The following is a 14,487-nucleotide window of genomic DNA, read 5'->3' on the forward strand; positions in this document are numbered from 1 at the left end:
TTTCTATGGACTATTGTGAGGAAAAAGAATTTTAGGAAATTTAATCTGTCCAAATATATGCAGAGCTAAGGATTCTACTGTGGCATACCTGTGTTAGATGTCAGACTGTAAACTTGATTCTTAGTATAGTCAGATTTATTAATCTTTTTTTCAGGCTTTCTGGGTTTGTTATAAATCGGAGAAAGACCTTTCCAATTCTGAGAGTCTTAAAAATTTTGTCTTGCTTTCTTTTTTCCTTTCCTGTGTTCCTTGTCTTCAATTAAATTTTTGAAGCTTTGGGAATTTATGCTTGTCAAAGTTTGAGGTGTGGACCCAACTTTACTTTTTTCCAGTTCAATATCTACTTACTGTAATCTAGTCATTGTATAAAAGTAGTTTATTCTTTAATTTCAGAGAAAAATCATCATAATGTCATTTTATTGTGTTCCAACTAAAAGTCTCCTTTGTTTTACTTAGATTTCTAATAGTCACGAAAATGAAAAATATCTGTTGCATAACAAATACATTTTGGAGGATCAAATCGCTATGCTAAGACTAGAAATAGACACAATAAATAACCAGAGCCAGGAGAAGGAAAGGAAATACTGTGAAGACATTGAAATTTTAAAAGAAAAGCATGTCAGTCTTCAGAAGACCATAAAACTGAATGAGGAAAGATTAACAAAAACAGAACTCCAACACAGTGGACAGATTAATGCTCTGAGCATTGAGAACACAATGCTAAAGTCTAAACTGGAGAATGAAAAGCAAAACAAAGAAAGACTGGACGAAAAAGTTGAATCGTACCGTGCTAGATTAGCTGCTGCTATACAGGATTATGACCAAAGTCAGACATCAAAAAGAGACCTAGAACTTGCTTTCCAGAGAGCAAAAGGCGAATGGTTTCGTGTACAGGACAAATTGAATTTTGATGTGTCTAAACTAAAAGAAGATAATGAGCTTCTTTCTCAGAACCTTTCTGAAGCTGAAAGTAAATTTAATACTCTGGAAACTGAGCTCCATCGCACAAGAGATGCTCTCAGAGAAAAGACTTTGGTTTTAGAACGTGTACAAAGAGACCTAAGTCAAACACAGTGTCAGAAAAAGGAAATTGAACACTCGTATCAAAGTGCACAAGATAAAGTGAGTAAATACATTGGGAAGCAGGAATCCTTAAAGGAGAGATTATCTCAACTACAAAGTGAAAATATGTTGCTTCAGCAGCAACTAGATGATGCTCACAACAAAGCTTCCAGTAAAGAAAAGGTGGTAATTAATATCCAAGACCAGTTTCAGGATATTCTAAAAAAACTTGAAGCTGAAAGTCAAAAGCAAGCTCTTGTAATAGAAGCAAGCAAGCAAGAGTTAATCAATGAACGTAATCTTTTAAGAGAAAGAATGTATGTGTATGAAAAGGAGAAAGTAGAAAGAGAAGTAAGTATTCAGAAAGATAAATATTTTTCAAGCTTCCTGAGAAAATTCAAAGCTATATTTGATTATGGATTATTGTTAAAATTATTATTTTAGAAAGAGTGCACCTACACATGCATGGGAGTGGGTCAGAGGTAGAGGGAGAGAGAATCCCAGGAGGGCTCCACATTGGAGAGCTCCACCTCATGACCCCGAGATCATAACCTAAATGATTACAGCTGAATTTTGAATCTAGTTGAATATAAAAAATATATAGACTGTAAGTCAGCATAACTCGTATCCAGCCAATAAAAATTAGACTTGAGAGGTGCTTTAATTTGAATAAAATTGTTCTGTCTTCTATGAAAGTTTAAGAAGTTAAGTTACAAATTGTTACTAGATAGTAGGCTGATATTAATAATTTAGTCTTATACTGCTAAAATAATTTTAATTCTTGTCATCACGTTAATACCATGATGAACAGATAAATGGAAATGCTCAAAATACTAAAATGAATATTTTGAAGTCGAGATTCAATTAAGCAGATTAACTTGACAGTTAGCTCCAGATTTCCCAAATGAACTGCTTAAAAAGTACGGTATCTCAGTACCTCAGTACTTTGTATACATATATACATAAGTATAAGTATGTATTTATAAGTATAAATATATGTATATATGTATATACATATATACTTTTATACATTTATACATTTATACAAGCTATACATGGTAGCTTTTTGTACATTTTAGGTTGGCATAATTTTATTCTTATTTATATAATTTTGAATTTTTAGTCTATAATCATGTATCCTTATGACCTTTTAATCCTTTGAAGGCACTTACTTTCATTAAATCATAATTTGGGACAACTGTGGTGAGCTTTAGCAAAACTATATTTGATTTAATCTTGCCACTGCTATTTATAATTTTTAAAGCAATTTTACAAATAATTTGCTCATTTCAAAGCTCAGTTACTATCATTTGGGCCTAAGTTTGTCCAACACAAAGAGAATTGTATCTCTGTAATTTATTAATTGGGCATTGGATCTCCATTTTCAGATTAATGAGGGGTGGCAGGATTCTTGTGTAGCAGGAATGGAGGTCAGGGAGAGAGGTGAAAGCCAGGTCACCTAGGGTCTTGAAGGCCCTTAGAATGACTTCACTTACGTTCTGAGATAGTTATCTATTAAAAGGATTTGAGCAGAGGATTGAACATGTGGGGAACTCTGACATTAATTGAAGCCTCTAATAAAAAAGAAGGAAAACATTTCATACTGTAGAATTTACCAATGCTAGTCCCACCTATATACCCATTTCTTTTTGAGACTTCAGTCGATTGGGAAGCTTTGGGAAAATTCACCCACAAGGAAAGGATAGTGGGGCTGAATTAATTATCTAAGTAACAAAATACTGACTAGGCAGGATAACATCTTTTTGTGTCTTTAACCAAATTCATTAAACAGCCATAATGTGTACATGTTAGGAAAAGGAGATGAATTGATGTTTGTAGTGAAATTTTCCAAGTACATAGGTCAAAGTTATATATTGTTAACATAACTTAATAGTAAGATGATTTTATAAAACCAGTAACAGAAATGTCTTATTAGGTAGCTGTGAGACAACTTCAAGAAGAACTGGCTGATACCCTAAAAAAACAATCTATGTCAGAGGCTTCACTGGAGGTGACATCACGTTGTCGTATGAATTTAGAAGATGAGGTACAGGACTTAAAGAAGAAACTGGCTCAGATTAGGAATCAGGTATGTGTGAAGTGTCACGTATCAAGTTAATCTGTAGTTGGTTAAATAATATGAAGTGTTTTAGGATGCTTACTTCCATGGACCACTTCGTTTTGTATTTTCATTATAATTAATTTAGTATAATTTTAGTATCTTCACAATGTACTTATTTCTTAAACTTTGACTTTCATTCTGCTATTTTTGTTACACATTTTTTTTTCTGATAGTAGTTACCCTTAGGAAAGTTGAAAATTACACATCATTCCCCACAGAAATTGTTTTTTTTTCCTACTAAATAATTTCTTTAAAGATTTATTTATTTATTTATGGTGGAGGTGGGAGTGGAGAGGCAGCAGGAGATGGAGAGAATTTCAAGCAGACCCCTGCCCAGCACAGAGCCCCATACTGGCTTGACTCCATGACCCATAAGATCATAACCTGAGCTAAAATCCTGAGTTGGATGCTTAACCAACTGAGCCACCCAGGTGTCCTAAACAATGTTTTTTAATGACATCTCTGTTACCATGATGAGCTAAGCCATGTAAAAGCAGAAGATAATGTTTAATGGAATGTTTCAGAAAATTATCTTATTTCTCATCTTCACTTTTTTGAATGGATACAGAATCTACTGATTTCAGGATAACTTGTACAGAAAAGTGATTTCACAAACCAGTTGAACTTAGGCATTGCCTTCATTTTCTTTTCCTTTTCAATATATAATAAGTGTACAGAAATATTTAGATCATGTATACTATATACATCCAAAAGAGAGAATTAAGAAAATTATCTAGGTCTTGCCATTGGATTTTTAAAAGCTTTATTGAGATAGAATGCACATTCCACACAATTCACCCATTTAATATGTGTAGTTCAGTGTTTCTGAGTATATTGATAGAGTTGTGCAACTATTACTGCCATCAAGTAGAACATTTATTTTTTAAGATTTTATTTATTTACTTGACAGAGATCACAAGTAGGCAGAGAGGCAGGCAGAGAGAGAGGAAGGGAAGCGGACTCCCTGCCGAGCAGAGAGCCCGATGTGGGGCTCAATCCCAGGACCCCGGGATCATGACCTGACCTGAAGGCGGAGGCTTTAACCCACTGAGCCACCCAGGCGCCCCTAAGTAGAACATTTTAATTACCCTGAAAAGAAACCCTTGCCCCCATGCTCAGGCAACCACCAGTCTACTTCCCGCCTCTATAGAGTTGCCCATTCTGAATATTGCATATATAGGGAATCACACAATGTGTGGTCCTTTGTGACTAGCTTCCTTCGCTTAATATTTTTGGGGTTCATCTGTGTCATAGCATATATCAGTGCTTCATTCCTTATTATCAAACAGTATCCACTGGGGGCTAAAACCCTTGTTCATTCATCATTTGATGCACCTTTGGGTTGTTTCCACTTTTTGGCTGTTAATAATGCTGCTGTGAATGTTCATTTATTTATTGTTGGGACATCTGTTTTTATTTCCCTGCCATCACATTTTTTTTTCCCTGCCATCACATTTTATCCTCTCAGTTAATTGGGTTGATTTCACCATCTCTCAGTCTTTTTTTTTTTTTGAAATTAACATATAATGTATTATTTGTTTCAGGGGTATAGGTCTGTGATTCATCAGTGTTACACAATTCACAGAACTTAGCATAGCATATACCCTCCCCAATGTTCATCACCCGGCCACCCCATCCCTTGCACCTCCCTTCCCTCAGTTTGTTTCCTGAGATTAAAAGTTTGTCTCCCTCCCTGGTCCCATCTTGTTTCATTTTTTCCTTCCCTACTCCCTAAACCCCTCACATTGCCTCTCCAATTCCTCATATCAGAGAGCTCATATCATAATTGTCTTTCTCTGATTGACTTATTTCGCTCAGCGTAATACCCTCTCTCTAGTTCCATCCACATCATTACAAATAGCAAGAATTTATTTCTTTTGATGGCTGCATAGTATTCCACTGTGTATATGTACCACATCTTCTTTATCCATTCATCTGTTGACGGACATCTAGGTTCTTTCCATCATTTGGCTATTGTGGACATTGCTGCTATAAACATTCGGGTGCACGTGCCCCTTCTGATCACTACATTTGTATCTTCAGGATAAATACCCAGTAGTGCAATTGTTGGGTTGTAAGGTAGCTCTATTTTCAACTTTTTTGGGGACCTCCATGCTGTTTTCCAGAGTGGCTGACCAGCTTGCATTCCCACCAACAGTGTAGGAGGGTTCCCCTTTCTTCGCATCCTTGCCAACACCTGATGTTTCCTGACTTGTTTTTTTTAGCCATTCTGACCAGTGTGAGATGGTATCTCAGTGTAGTTTTGATTTGTATTTCCTTGATGCCAAGTGATGTTGGGCACTTTTTCATCTGTCTGTTGGCCATTTGGATGTCTTCTCTGCAGAAATGTCTGTTCATGTCTTCTTCCCATTTCTTGATTGGATTATTTGTTCTTTGGGTGTTGAGTATGATAAGTTCTTTATAGACTTTGGACACTACCCCTTTATCTGATATGTCATTTGCAAATATCTTCTCCCATTCTGTCAGTTGTCTTTTGGTTGTGTTGATTGTTTCCTTTGCTGTGCAAAAGCTTTTGCTCTTGATGAAGTCCCAATAGATCATTTTTGCTCTTGCTCCCCTTGCTTTTGGGGATGTTTCTAGGAAGAAATTGTTGCGGCTGAGGTTGAAGAGGTTGCTGCCTGTGTTCTTTTCAAGGATTTTGATGGATTCTTGTCTCACATTGAGGTCTTTAATCCATTTGGAGTCTATTTTTGTGTGTGGTATAAGAAGATGGTCTAGTTTTATTCTTCTGCTTGTCGCGGTCCGATTTTCCCAACACTATTTGTTTTGAGGAGACTTTTTTCCATTGGATATTCTTTCCTGCTTTGTTGAAGATTAGTTGACCATAGACTTGAGGGTCAATTTCTGGGCTCTCTATTCTGTTTCATTGATCTATGTGTCTGTTTTTGTTGCAGTACTATAGTGTCTTGATGATGACAGCTTTGTTATAGAGCTTGAAGTCTGGAATTATGATGCCTCTAGTTTTGTTTTTCTTTTTCAGCATTCCTTTGGCAATTTGGTGTTTTTTCTGATTCCATACAAATTTTAGGATTATTTGTTCCAGCTCTATGAAAACCTTGATGGTATTTGATAGGAATTGCATTAAATGTGTAGACTACTCTGGGTAGCATCGACGTTTTAACAGTATTTGTTCTTCCAATCCATGACCATGTAACGTTTTTCCATTTCTTTGTGTTTTCCTTCATGAGTATTCTATAGGTTTCTGAATATAGCTGCTTTGCCTCCTTGGTTAGGTTTATTCCTAGGCATCTTATGGTTTTTGGTGCAATTGTAAATGGGATCGACTCCTTAATTGCTCTTTCTTCTATCTTGTTTTTGGTGTATAGAAATGCAACTGATTTCTGTGCCTTGATTTTTATATACTGTCACTTCACTGAATTCCTATAGACGTTCTAGCAGTTTTGGAGTGGAGTCTTTTAGGTTTTCAACATAAAGTATCTTATCATCTTCATAGAGTGAGATTTTGACTTCTTCTTTGCTGATTCAGGTGCTTTTTATTTCTTTTTGTTGTCTGATTTCTGAGGCTAGGACTTCTAGTACTATGTTGAATAACAGTGGTGAGAGTAGCCATCCCTGCTGTGTTCCTGACCTTATGGGAAAAGCTCTCAGTTTTCCCCGTTGAGAATGATATTGGCAAAAAAAATAAAAATAGGGCGCCTGGGTGGCTCAGTGGGTTAAGCCGCTGCCTTCGGCTCAGGTCATGATCTCAGAGTCCTGGGATCGAGTCCCGCATCGGGCTCTCTGCTCAGCGGAGAGCCTGCTTCCCTCTCTCTCTCTCTCTGCCTGCCTCTCCATCTACTTGTGATTTCTCTCTGTCAAATAAATAAATAAAATCTTTAAAAAAAAAAAAATAAAAAAATAAAAAGAGAGAATGATATTTGCTGTGGGTTTTTCATAGATAGTTTTTTTTAATTTTTTATTTTTTATAAACATATATTTTTATCCCCAGGGGTACAGGTCTGAAAATCGCCAGGTCCACACACACCACAGCACTCACCAAAGCACACACCAACCCCAATGTCCATAACCCCACCCCCCTTCTCCCAAGCCCCCTCCCCCCAACAACCCTCAGTTTGTTTTGTGAGATTAAGAGTCACTTATGGTTTGTCTCCCTCCCAATCTCATCTTGTTTCATTGATTCTTCTCCTACCCACTTAAGCCCCCATGTTGCATCACCACTTCCTCATATCAGGGAGATCATATGATAGTTGTCTTTCTCCGCTTGACTTATTTCACTAAGCGTGATACGCTCTAGTTCCATCCATGTTTAGCAAATGGCAAGATTTCATTTCTTTTGATGGCTGCATAGTATTCCATTGTGTATATATTACCACATCTTCTTTATCCATTCATCTGTTGATGGACATCTAGGTTCTTTCCATAGTTTGGCTATTGTGGACATTGCTGTTATAAACATTTGGGTGCACGTGCCCCTTCGGATCACTACGTTTGTATCTTTAGGGTAAATATCCAGTAGTGCAATTGCTGGGTCATAGGGCAGTTCTATTTTCAACATTTTGAGGAATCTCCATGCTGTTTTCCAGAGTGGTTGCACCAGCTTGCATTCCCACCAACAGTGTAGGAGGGTTCCCCTTTCTCAACATCCTCGCCAGCATCTGTCATTTCCTGACTTGTTGATTTTAGCCATTCTGACTGGTGTGAGGTGATATCTCATTGTGGTTTTGATTTGTATTTCCCTGATGCCGAGTGATATGGAGCACTTTTTCATGTGTCTGTTGGCCATCTGGATGTCTTCTTTGCAGAAGTGTCTGTGCATGTCCTCTGCCCATTTCTTGATTGGATTATTTGTTCTTTGGGTGTTGAGTTTGCTAAGTTCTTTATATGATTTTGGACACTAGTCCTTTATCTGATATGTCATTTGCAAATATCTTCTCCCATTCTGTCAGTTGTCTTTTGATTTTGGTAACTGTTTCCTTTGCTGTGCAAAAGCTTTTGATCTTGATGAAATCCCAATAGTTCGTTTTTGCCCTTGCTTCCCTTGCCTTTGGCGATGTTCCTAGGAAGATGTTGCTGCGGCTGAGGTCGAAGAGGTTGCTGCCTGTGTTCTCCTCAAGGATTTGGATGGATTCCTTTCTCACATTGAGGTCCTTCATCCATTTTGAGTCTATTTTTGTGTGTGGTGTAAGGAAATGGTCCAATTTCATTTTTCTGCATGTGGCTGTCCAATTTTCCCAGCACCATTTATTGAAGAGGCTGTCTTTTTTCCATTGGACATTCTTTCCTGCTTTGTCGAAGATTAGTTGACCATAGAGTTGAGGGTCTATTTCTGGGCTCTCTATTCTGTTCCATTGATCTATGTGTCTGTTTTTGTGCCAGTACCATGCTGTCTTGATGATGACAGCTTTGTAATAGAGCTTGAAGTCCGGAATTGTGATGCCACCAACTTTGGCTTTCTTTTTCAATATCCCTTTGGCTATTCGAGGTCTTTTCTGGTTCCATATAAATTTTAGAATTATTTGTTCCATTTCTTTGAAGAAGATGGATGGTAGTTTGATAGGAATTGCATTAAATGTGTAGATTGCTTTAGGTAGCATAGACATTTTCACAATATTTATTCTTCCAATCCAGGAACATGGAACATTTTTCCATTTCTTTGTGTCTTCCTCAATTTCTTTCATGAGTACTTTATAGTTTTCTGAGTATAGACTCTTAGCCTCTTTGGTTAGGTTTATTCCTTGGTATCATATGGTTTGGGGTGCAATTGTAAATGGGATTGACTACTTAATTTCTCTTTCTTCTGTCTTGTTGTTGGTGTAGAGAAATGCAACTGATTTCTGTGCATTGATTTTATATCCTGACACTTTACTGAATTCCTGTCCAAGTTCTAGCAGTTTTGGAGTGGAGTCTTTTGGGTTTTCCACATATAGTATCATATCATCTGCAAAGAGTGATAGTTTGACTTCTTCTTTGCCAATTTGGATGCCTTTAATTTCCTTTTGTTGTCTGATTGCTGAGACTAGGACTTCTAGTACTATGTTGAATAGCAGTGTTGATAATGGACATCCCTGCCGTGTTCCTGACCTTAGCGGAAAAGCTTTCAGTTTTTCTCCATTGAGAATGATATTTGCGGTGGGTTTTTCATAGATGGCTTTGATGATATTGAGGTATGTGCCCTCTATCCCTACACTTTGAAGAGTTTTGATCAGGAAGGGATGCTGTACTTTGTCAAATGCTTTTTCAGTATCTATTGAGAGTATCATATGGTTCTGGTTCTTTCTTTTATTGATGTGTTGTATCACATTGACTGATTTGCGGATGTTGAACCAACCTTGCAGCCCTGGAATAAATCCCACTTGGTCGTGGTGAATAATCCTTTTAATGTACTGTTGGATCCTATTGTCTAGTATTTTGGTGAGAATTTTCGCATCTGTGTTCATCAAGGATATTGGTCTATAGCTCTCTTTTTTGATGGGATCCTTGTCTGGTTTTGGGATCAAGGTGATGCTGGCCTCATCAAATGAGTTCGGAAGTTTTCCTTTCATTTCTATTTTTTGGAACAGTTTCAGGAGAATAGGAATTAGTTCTTCTTTAAATGTTTGGTAGAATTTCCCCGGGAAGCCGTCTGGCCCTGGGCTTTTGTTTGTTTGGAGATTTTTAATGACTGTTTCAATCTCCTTACTGGTTATGGGTCTGTTCAGGCTTTCTATTTCTTCCTGGTTCAGTTGTGGTAGTTTATATGTTTCTAGGAATGCATCCATTTCTTCCAGATTGTCAAATTTGTTGGCGTAGAGTTGCTCATAGTATGTTCTTATAAGTTTGTATATCTTTGGTGTTAGTTGTGATCTCTCCTCTTTCATTCATGATTTTATTTATTTGGGTCCTTTCTCTTTTCTTTTTGATAAGTCTGGCTAGGGGTTTATCAATTTTATTAATTCTTTCAAAGAACCAGCTCCTAGTTTCGTTGATTTGTTCTATTGTTTTTTTTGGTTTCTATTTCATTGATTTCTGCTCTAATCTTTATGATTTCTCTTCTCCTGCTGGGCTTAGGGTTTCTTTCTTGTTCTTTCTCCAGCTCCTTTAGGTGTAGGGTTAGGTTGTGTACCTGAGACCTTTCTTGTTTCTTGAGAAAGGCTTGTTCCGCTATATATTTTCCTCTCAGGACTGCCTTTGTTGTGTCCCACAGATTTTGAACCGTTGTATTTTCATTATCATTTGTTTCCATGATTTTTTTCAAATCTTCTTTAATTTCCCGGTTCTCACATTCATTCTTTAGAAGGATGCAGTTTAGTCTCCATGCATTTGGGTTCTTTCCAAACTTCCTCTTGTGGTTGAGTTCTAGCTTCAGAGCATTGTGCTCTGAAAATATGCAGGGAATGATCCCAATCTTTTGATACCGGCTGAGTCTTGATTTAGGACCGAGGATGTGATCTATTCTGGAGAATGTTCCATGTGCACTAGAGAAGAATGTGTATTCTGTTGCTTTGGGATGAAATGTTCTGAATATATCTGTGATGTCCATCTGGTCCCGTGTGTCATTTAAGGCCTTTATTTCCTTGTTGATCTTTTGTTTGAATGATCTGTCCATTTCTGTGAGGGGAGTGTTAAAGTCCCCTACTATTATTGTATTATTGTCAAGGTGTTTCTTTGATTTTGTTATTAATTGGTTTATATAGTTGGCTGCTCCCACTTTGGGGGCATAGATATTTAAAATTGTTAGATCTTCTTGTTGGACAGACCCTTTGAGTATGATATAGTGTCCTTCCTCATCTCTTATTATAGTCTTTGGCTTAAAATCTAATTGATCTGATATAAGGATTGCCACTCCTGCTTTCTTCTGATGTCCATTAGCATGGTAAATTCTTTTCCACCCCCTCACTTTAAATCTGGAGGTGTCTTCGGGCTTAAAATGAGTTTCTTGGAGGCAACACATAGATGGGTTGTTTTTTTATCCATTCTGATACCCTGTGTCTTTTGACAGGGGCATTTAGCCCATTCACATTCAGGGTAACTATTGAGAGATATGAATTTAGTGCCATTGTATTGCCTGTAAGGTGACTGTTACTGTATATGGTCTCTGTTCCTTTCTGATCTACCACCTGTAGGCTCTCTCTTTGCTTAGAGGACCCCTTTTAATATTTCCTGTAGAGCTGGTTTGGTGTTTGCAAATTCTTTCAGTTTTTGTTTGTCCTGGAAGCTTTTAATCTCTCCTTCTATTTTCAATGATAGCCTAGCTGGATATAGTATTCTTGGTTGCATGTTTTTCTCGTTTAGTGCTCTGAAAATATCATGCCAGCTCTTTCTGGCCTGCCAGGTCTCTGTGGATAAGTCAGCTGCCAATCTAATATTTTTACCATTGTATGTTACAGACTTCTTTTCCCGGGCTGCTTTCAGGATTTTCTCTTTGTCACTGAGACTTGTAAATTTTACTATTAGGTGACGGGGTGTGGGCCTATTCTTATTGATTTTGAGGGGCGTTCTCTGAACCTCCTGAATTTTGATGCTCGTTCCCTTTGCCATATTGGGGAAATTCTCCCCAATAATTCTCTCCAGTATACCATCTGCTCCCCTCTCTCTTTCTTCTTCTTCTGGAATCCCAATTATTCTAATGTTGTTTCGTTTTATGGTGTCACTTATCTCTCAAATTCTCCCCTCATGGTCCTGTAGCTGTTTGTCCCTCTTTTGCTCAGCTTCTTTATTCTCTGTCATTTGGTCTTCTATATCGCTAATTCTTTCTTCTGCCTCATTTATCCTAGCAGTGAGAGCCTCCATTTTTGATTGCACCTCATTAATAGCTTTTTTGATTCCAACTTGGTTAGATTTTAGTTCTTTTATTTCTCCAGAAAGGGCTTTTATATCTCCCGGGAGGTTTCTCTAATATCTTCCATGCCTTTTTCGAGTCCGGCTAGAACCTTGAGAATTGTCATTCTGAACTCTAGATCTGACATATTACCAATGTCTGTGTTGATTAGGTCCCTAGCCTTCGGTACTGCCTCTTGTTCTTTTTTTTGGTGAATTTTTCCATCTTGTCATTTTGTCCAGATAAGAGTATATGAAGGAGCAAGTAAAATACTAAAAGGGTGGCAACAACCCCAGGAAAATATGCTTTAACCAAATCAGAAGGATCCCAAATTGTGAGGGGCGAGAAAGGGGATAAAAAGAGGTTCAAAAAGAAAGAAAGGAAAAAAAAAAGAAAAAAATTAAAAAAAGAAAACAAATAAAAAAAAGTATAAAAAAGAAAAAAATATATTAGATAAACTAGTTAAAAGACATTAAAAAAGAAAAGGGTAAAAGTCAAAAAAAATTTTAGCAGAAGAAGAGAAAAAAAATGGAAAAGAAAAAAATTAAATTAACTGCAAGACTAAAAAATCACAGGGAGAAAGCCATGAGTTCCGTGCTTTGCTTTCTCCTCCTCTGGAATTCTGCTGCTCTCCTTGGTATTGAAACCGCACTCTTTGGTAGGTGAACTTGGTCTTGGCTGGATTTCTTGTTGATCTTTTGGGGGAGGGGCCTGGTGTAGTGATTCTCAAGTGTCTTTGCCCCAGGTGGAATTGCTCCACCCTTACCAGGGGCCGGGCTGGTAAGGGTGCTGTACTTTGTCAAAATTTTTTTTGCATCTATTCAGAGTATCGTATTGTTCTTGTCCTTTCTTTTATTAATGTATTGTATCACACTGATTGATTTGCAGATGTTGAACCACCTTGCAGGCCAGGAATAAATCCCACTTGTTCATGGTGAATAATCCTTTTAATGTACTGTTGGATCCTATTGGCTAGTATTTTGGTGAGAATTTTTGCATCTGTGTTCATCAGGGATATTGGTCTCTAATTTTCCTTTTTGTCTTTGTCTTGTTTTGGGATCAAGGTAATGCTGACCTCAGAAAATGAGTTTGGAAGTTTTCCTTCCATTTCTATTTCTTGGAACAGTTTTAGGAGAATAGGTATTAATTCTTTAAATGTTTCGTAGAACTCCCCAGGAAAGCCATCCGGCCCTGGAGTTTTGTTTGTTGGGAGATTTTTGATTACTGCTTTAATTTCCTTTCTGGTTATGGGTGTGTTCAGGTTTTCTATTTCTTTCTGGTTCGGTTTTGGTAATTTATATGTCTCTAGGAATGACCCATTTCTTGCAGATAGTCTAATTTGCTGGCTTATAGTTTCTCATAATATATTCTTATAATTGTGCTTCCTTGGTGTTGATTGTGATCTCTCTTCTTTCATTCATGATTTTATTAATTTGGGTCCTTTATTCTATTATCAAAGTCTGGCCAGGGGTTTATCAATCTTATTAATTCTTCCAATGAACCAGCTCCTAGTTTAATTGATCTGTTCTGTTGTTCTTTTGGTTTCTATTTCATTGATTTCTGTTTTCATCTTTATTAATTCTCTTTTCCTGCTGGATTTAGGCTTTCTTTGCTGCTCTTTCTCCACGTCCTTTAGGTGGAAGTTTAGATTGTGTACTTGAGACTTTTCTTGTTTCTTGAGAAAGGCTTGTATTGCTCTATTCTTCCCTCTTCAGGACTGCCTTTGTTGCATCCCAAAGATTTTGAACTGTTGTGTTTTCATTATCATTTGTTTCCATGAATTTTTTCAATTCTTCTTTAATTTCCTGGTTGACTCATTCATTCTTTAGAAGGATGTTCTTTAGTCTCCATGTATTTGGGTTCTTTCCAAATTTCCTCTTGTGATTGAATTCTAGCTTCAGAGCATTGTGGTCTGAAAATATGCAGGGAATGACCCCAATCTTTTGATACTGGTTGAGACCTGATTTATGACCCAGGATGTGATCTATTCTGGATAATGTTCCATGTGCATTAGAGAAGAATGTGTATTCTGTTGCTTTGGGATGGAATGTTCTGAATATATCTGTGATGTCCATCTGGTCCAAAGTGTCATTTAAAGCCTTTTATTTCCTTGTTGATCTTTTGCTTAGATGATCTGTCTATTTCATGGGGGGGGTGGTTAAAGTCTCTTGCTATTAGTGTATTGTTGATGTGTTTCTTTGTTGTTGTTATAAATTGGTTTATATAGTTGGCTGCTCCCATTTAGGGGTATAAATATTTACAATTGATAGATCTTCTTGTTGTACAGATACTTTAAGTATGATATAGTGTCCTTCCACATCTCTTATTATAGCCTTTGGCTTAAAATCTAATTTGTCTGATATAGGGATTGCCACCCCAGCTTTCCTTTGATGTCCGTTAGCATGGTAAATTGATTTCCACCCCCTCGCTTTAAATATGGAGGTGTGTTGGGTCTAAAATGAGTTTCTTGCAGGTAGCATATTGATGGGTCTTGTTTTTTTTATCCATTCTGATACCCTATGTC

General features: G+C 37.2%; 1 protein-coding gene across 13 annotated transcripts in view; it reads left to right on the plus strand.

The window, feature by feature from the left end:
• Positions 1–14,487, plus strand: part of LOC116594363 (ankyrin repeat domain-containing protein 26-like) — a 636,289-nt gene that overhangs the window by 108,206 nt on the left and 513,596 nt on the right. For 4 of the 13 annotated variants that reach the window (XM_032349687.1, XM_032349685.1, XM_032349688.1 and 1 more), the window contains 2 exons: positions 457–1,413; positions 2,999–3,151. The exons of 8 other annotated variants lie outside the window; for them this stretch is intronic. In XM_032349687.1, coding sequence (XP_032205578.1) covers positions 457–1,413; positions 2,999–3,151 — 1,110 coding nt within the window. The remainder of the gene's footprint in view (positions 1–456; positions 1,414–2,998; positions 3,152–14,487) is intronic. One more of the 13 variants, XM_032349690.1, reaches the window with a different exon arrangement.

The sequence above is a fragment of the Mustela erminea genome, chromosome 6, assembly GCF_009829155.1.
Source record: "Mustela erminea isolate mMusErm1 chromosome 6, mMusErm1.Pri, whole genome shotgun sequence".
NCBI classification, from domain to species: domain Eukaryota; kingdom Metazoa; phylum Chordata; class Mammalia; order Carnivora; family Mustelidae; genus Mustela; species Mustela erminea.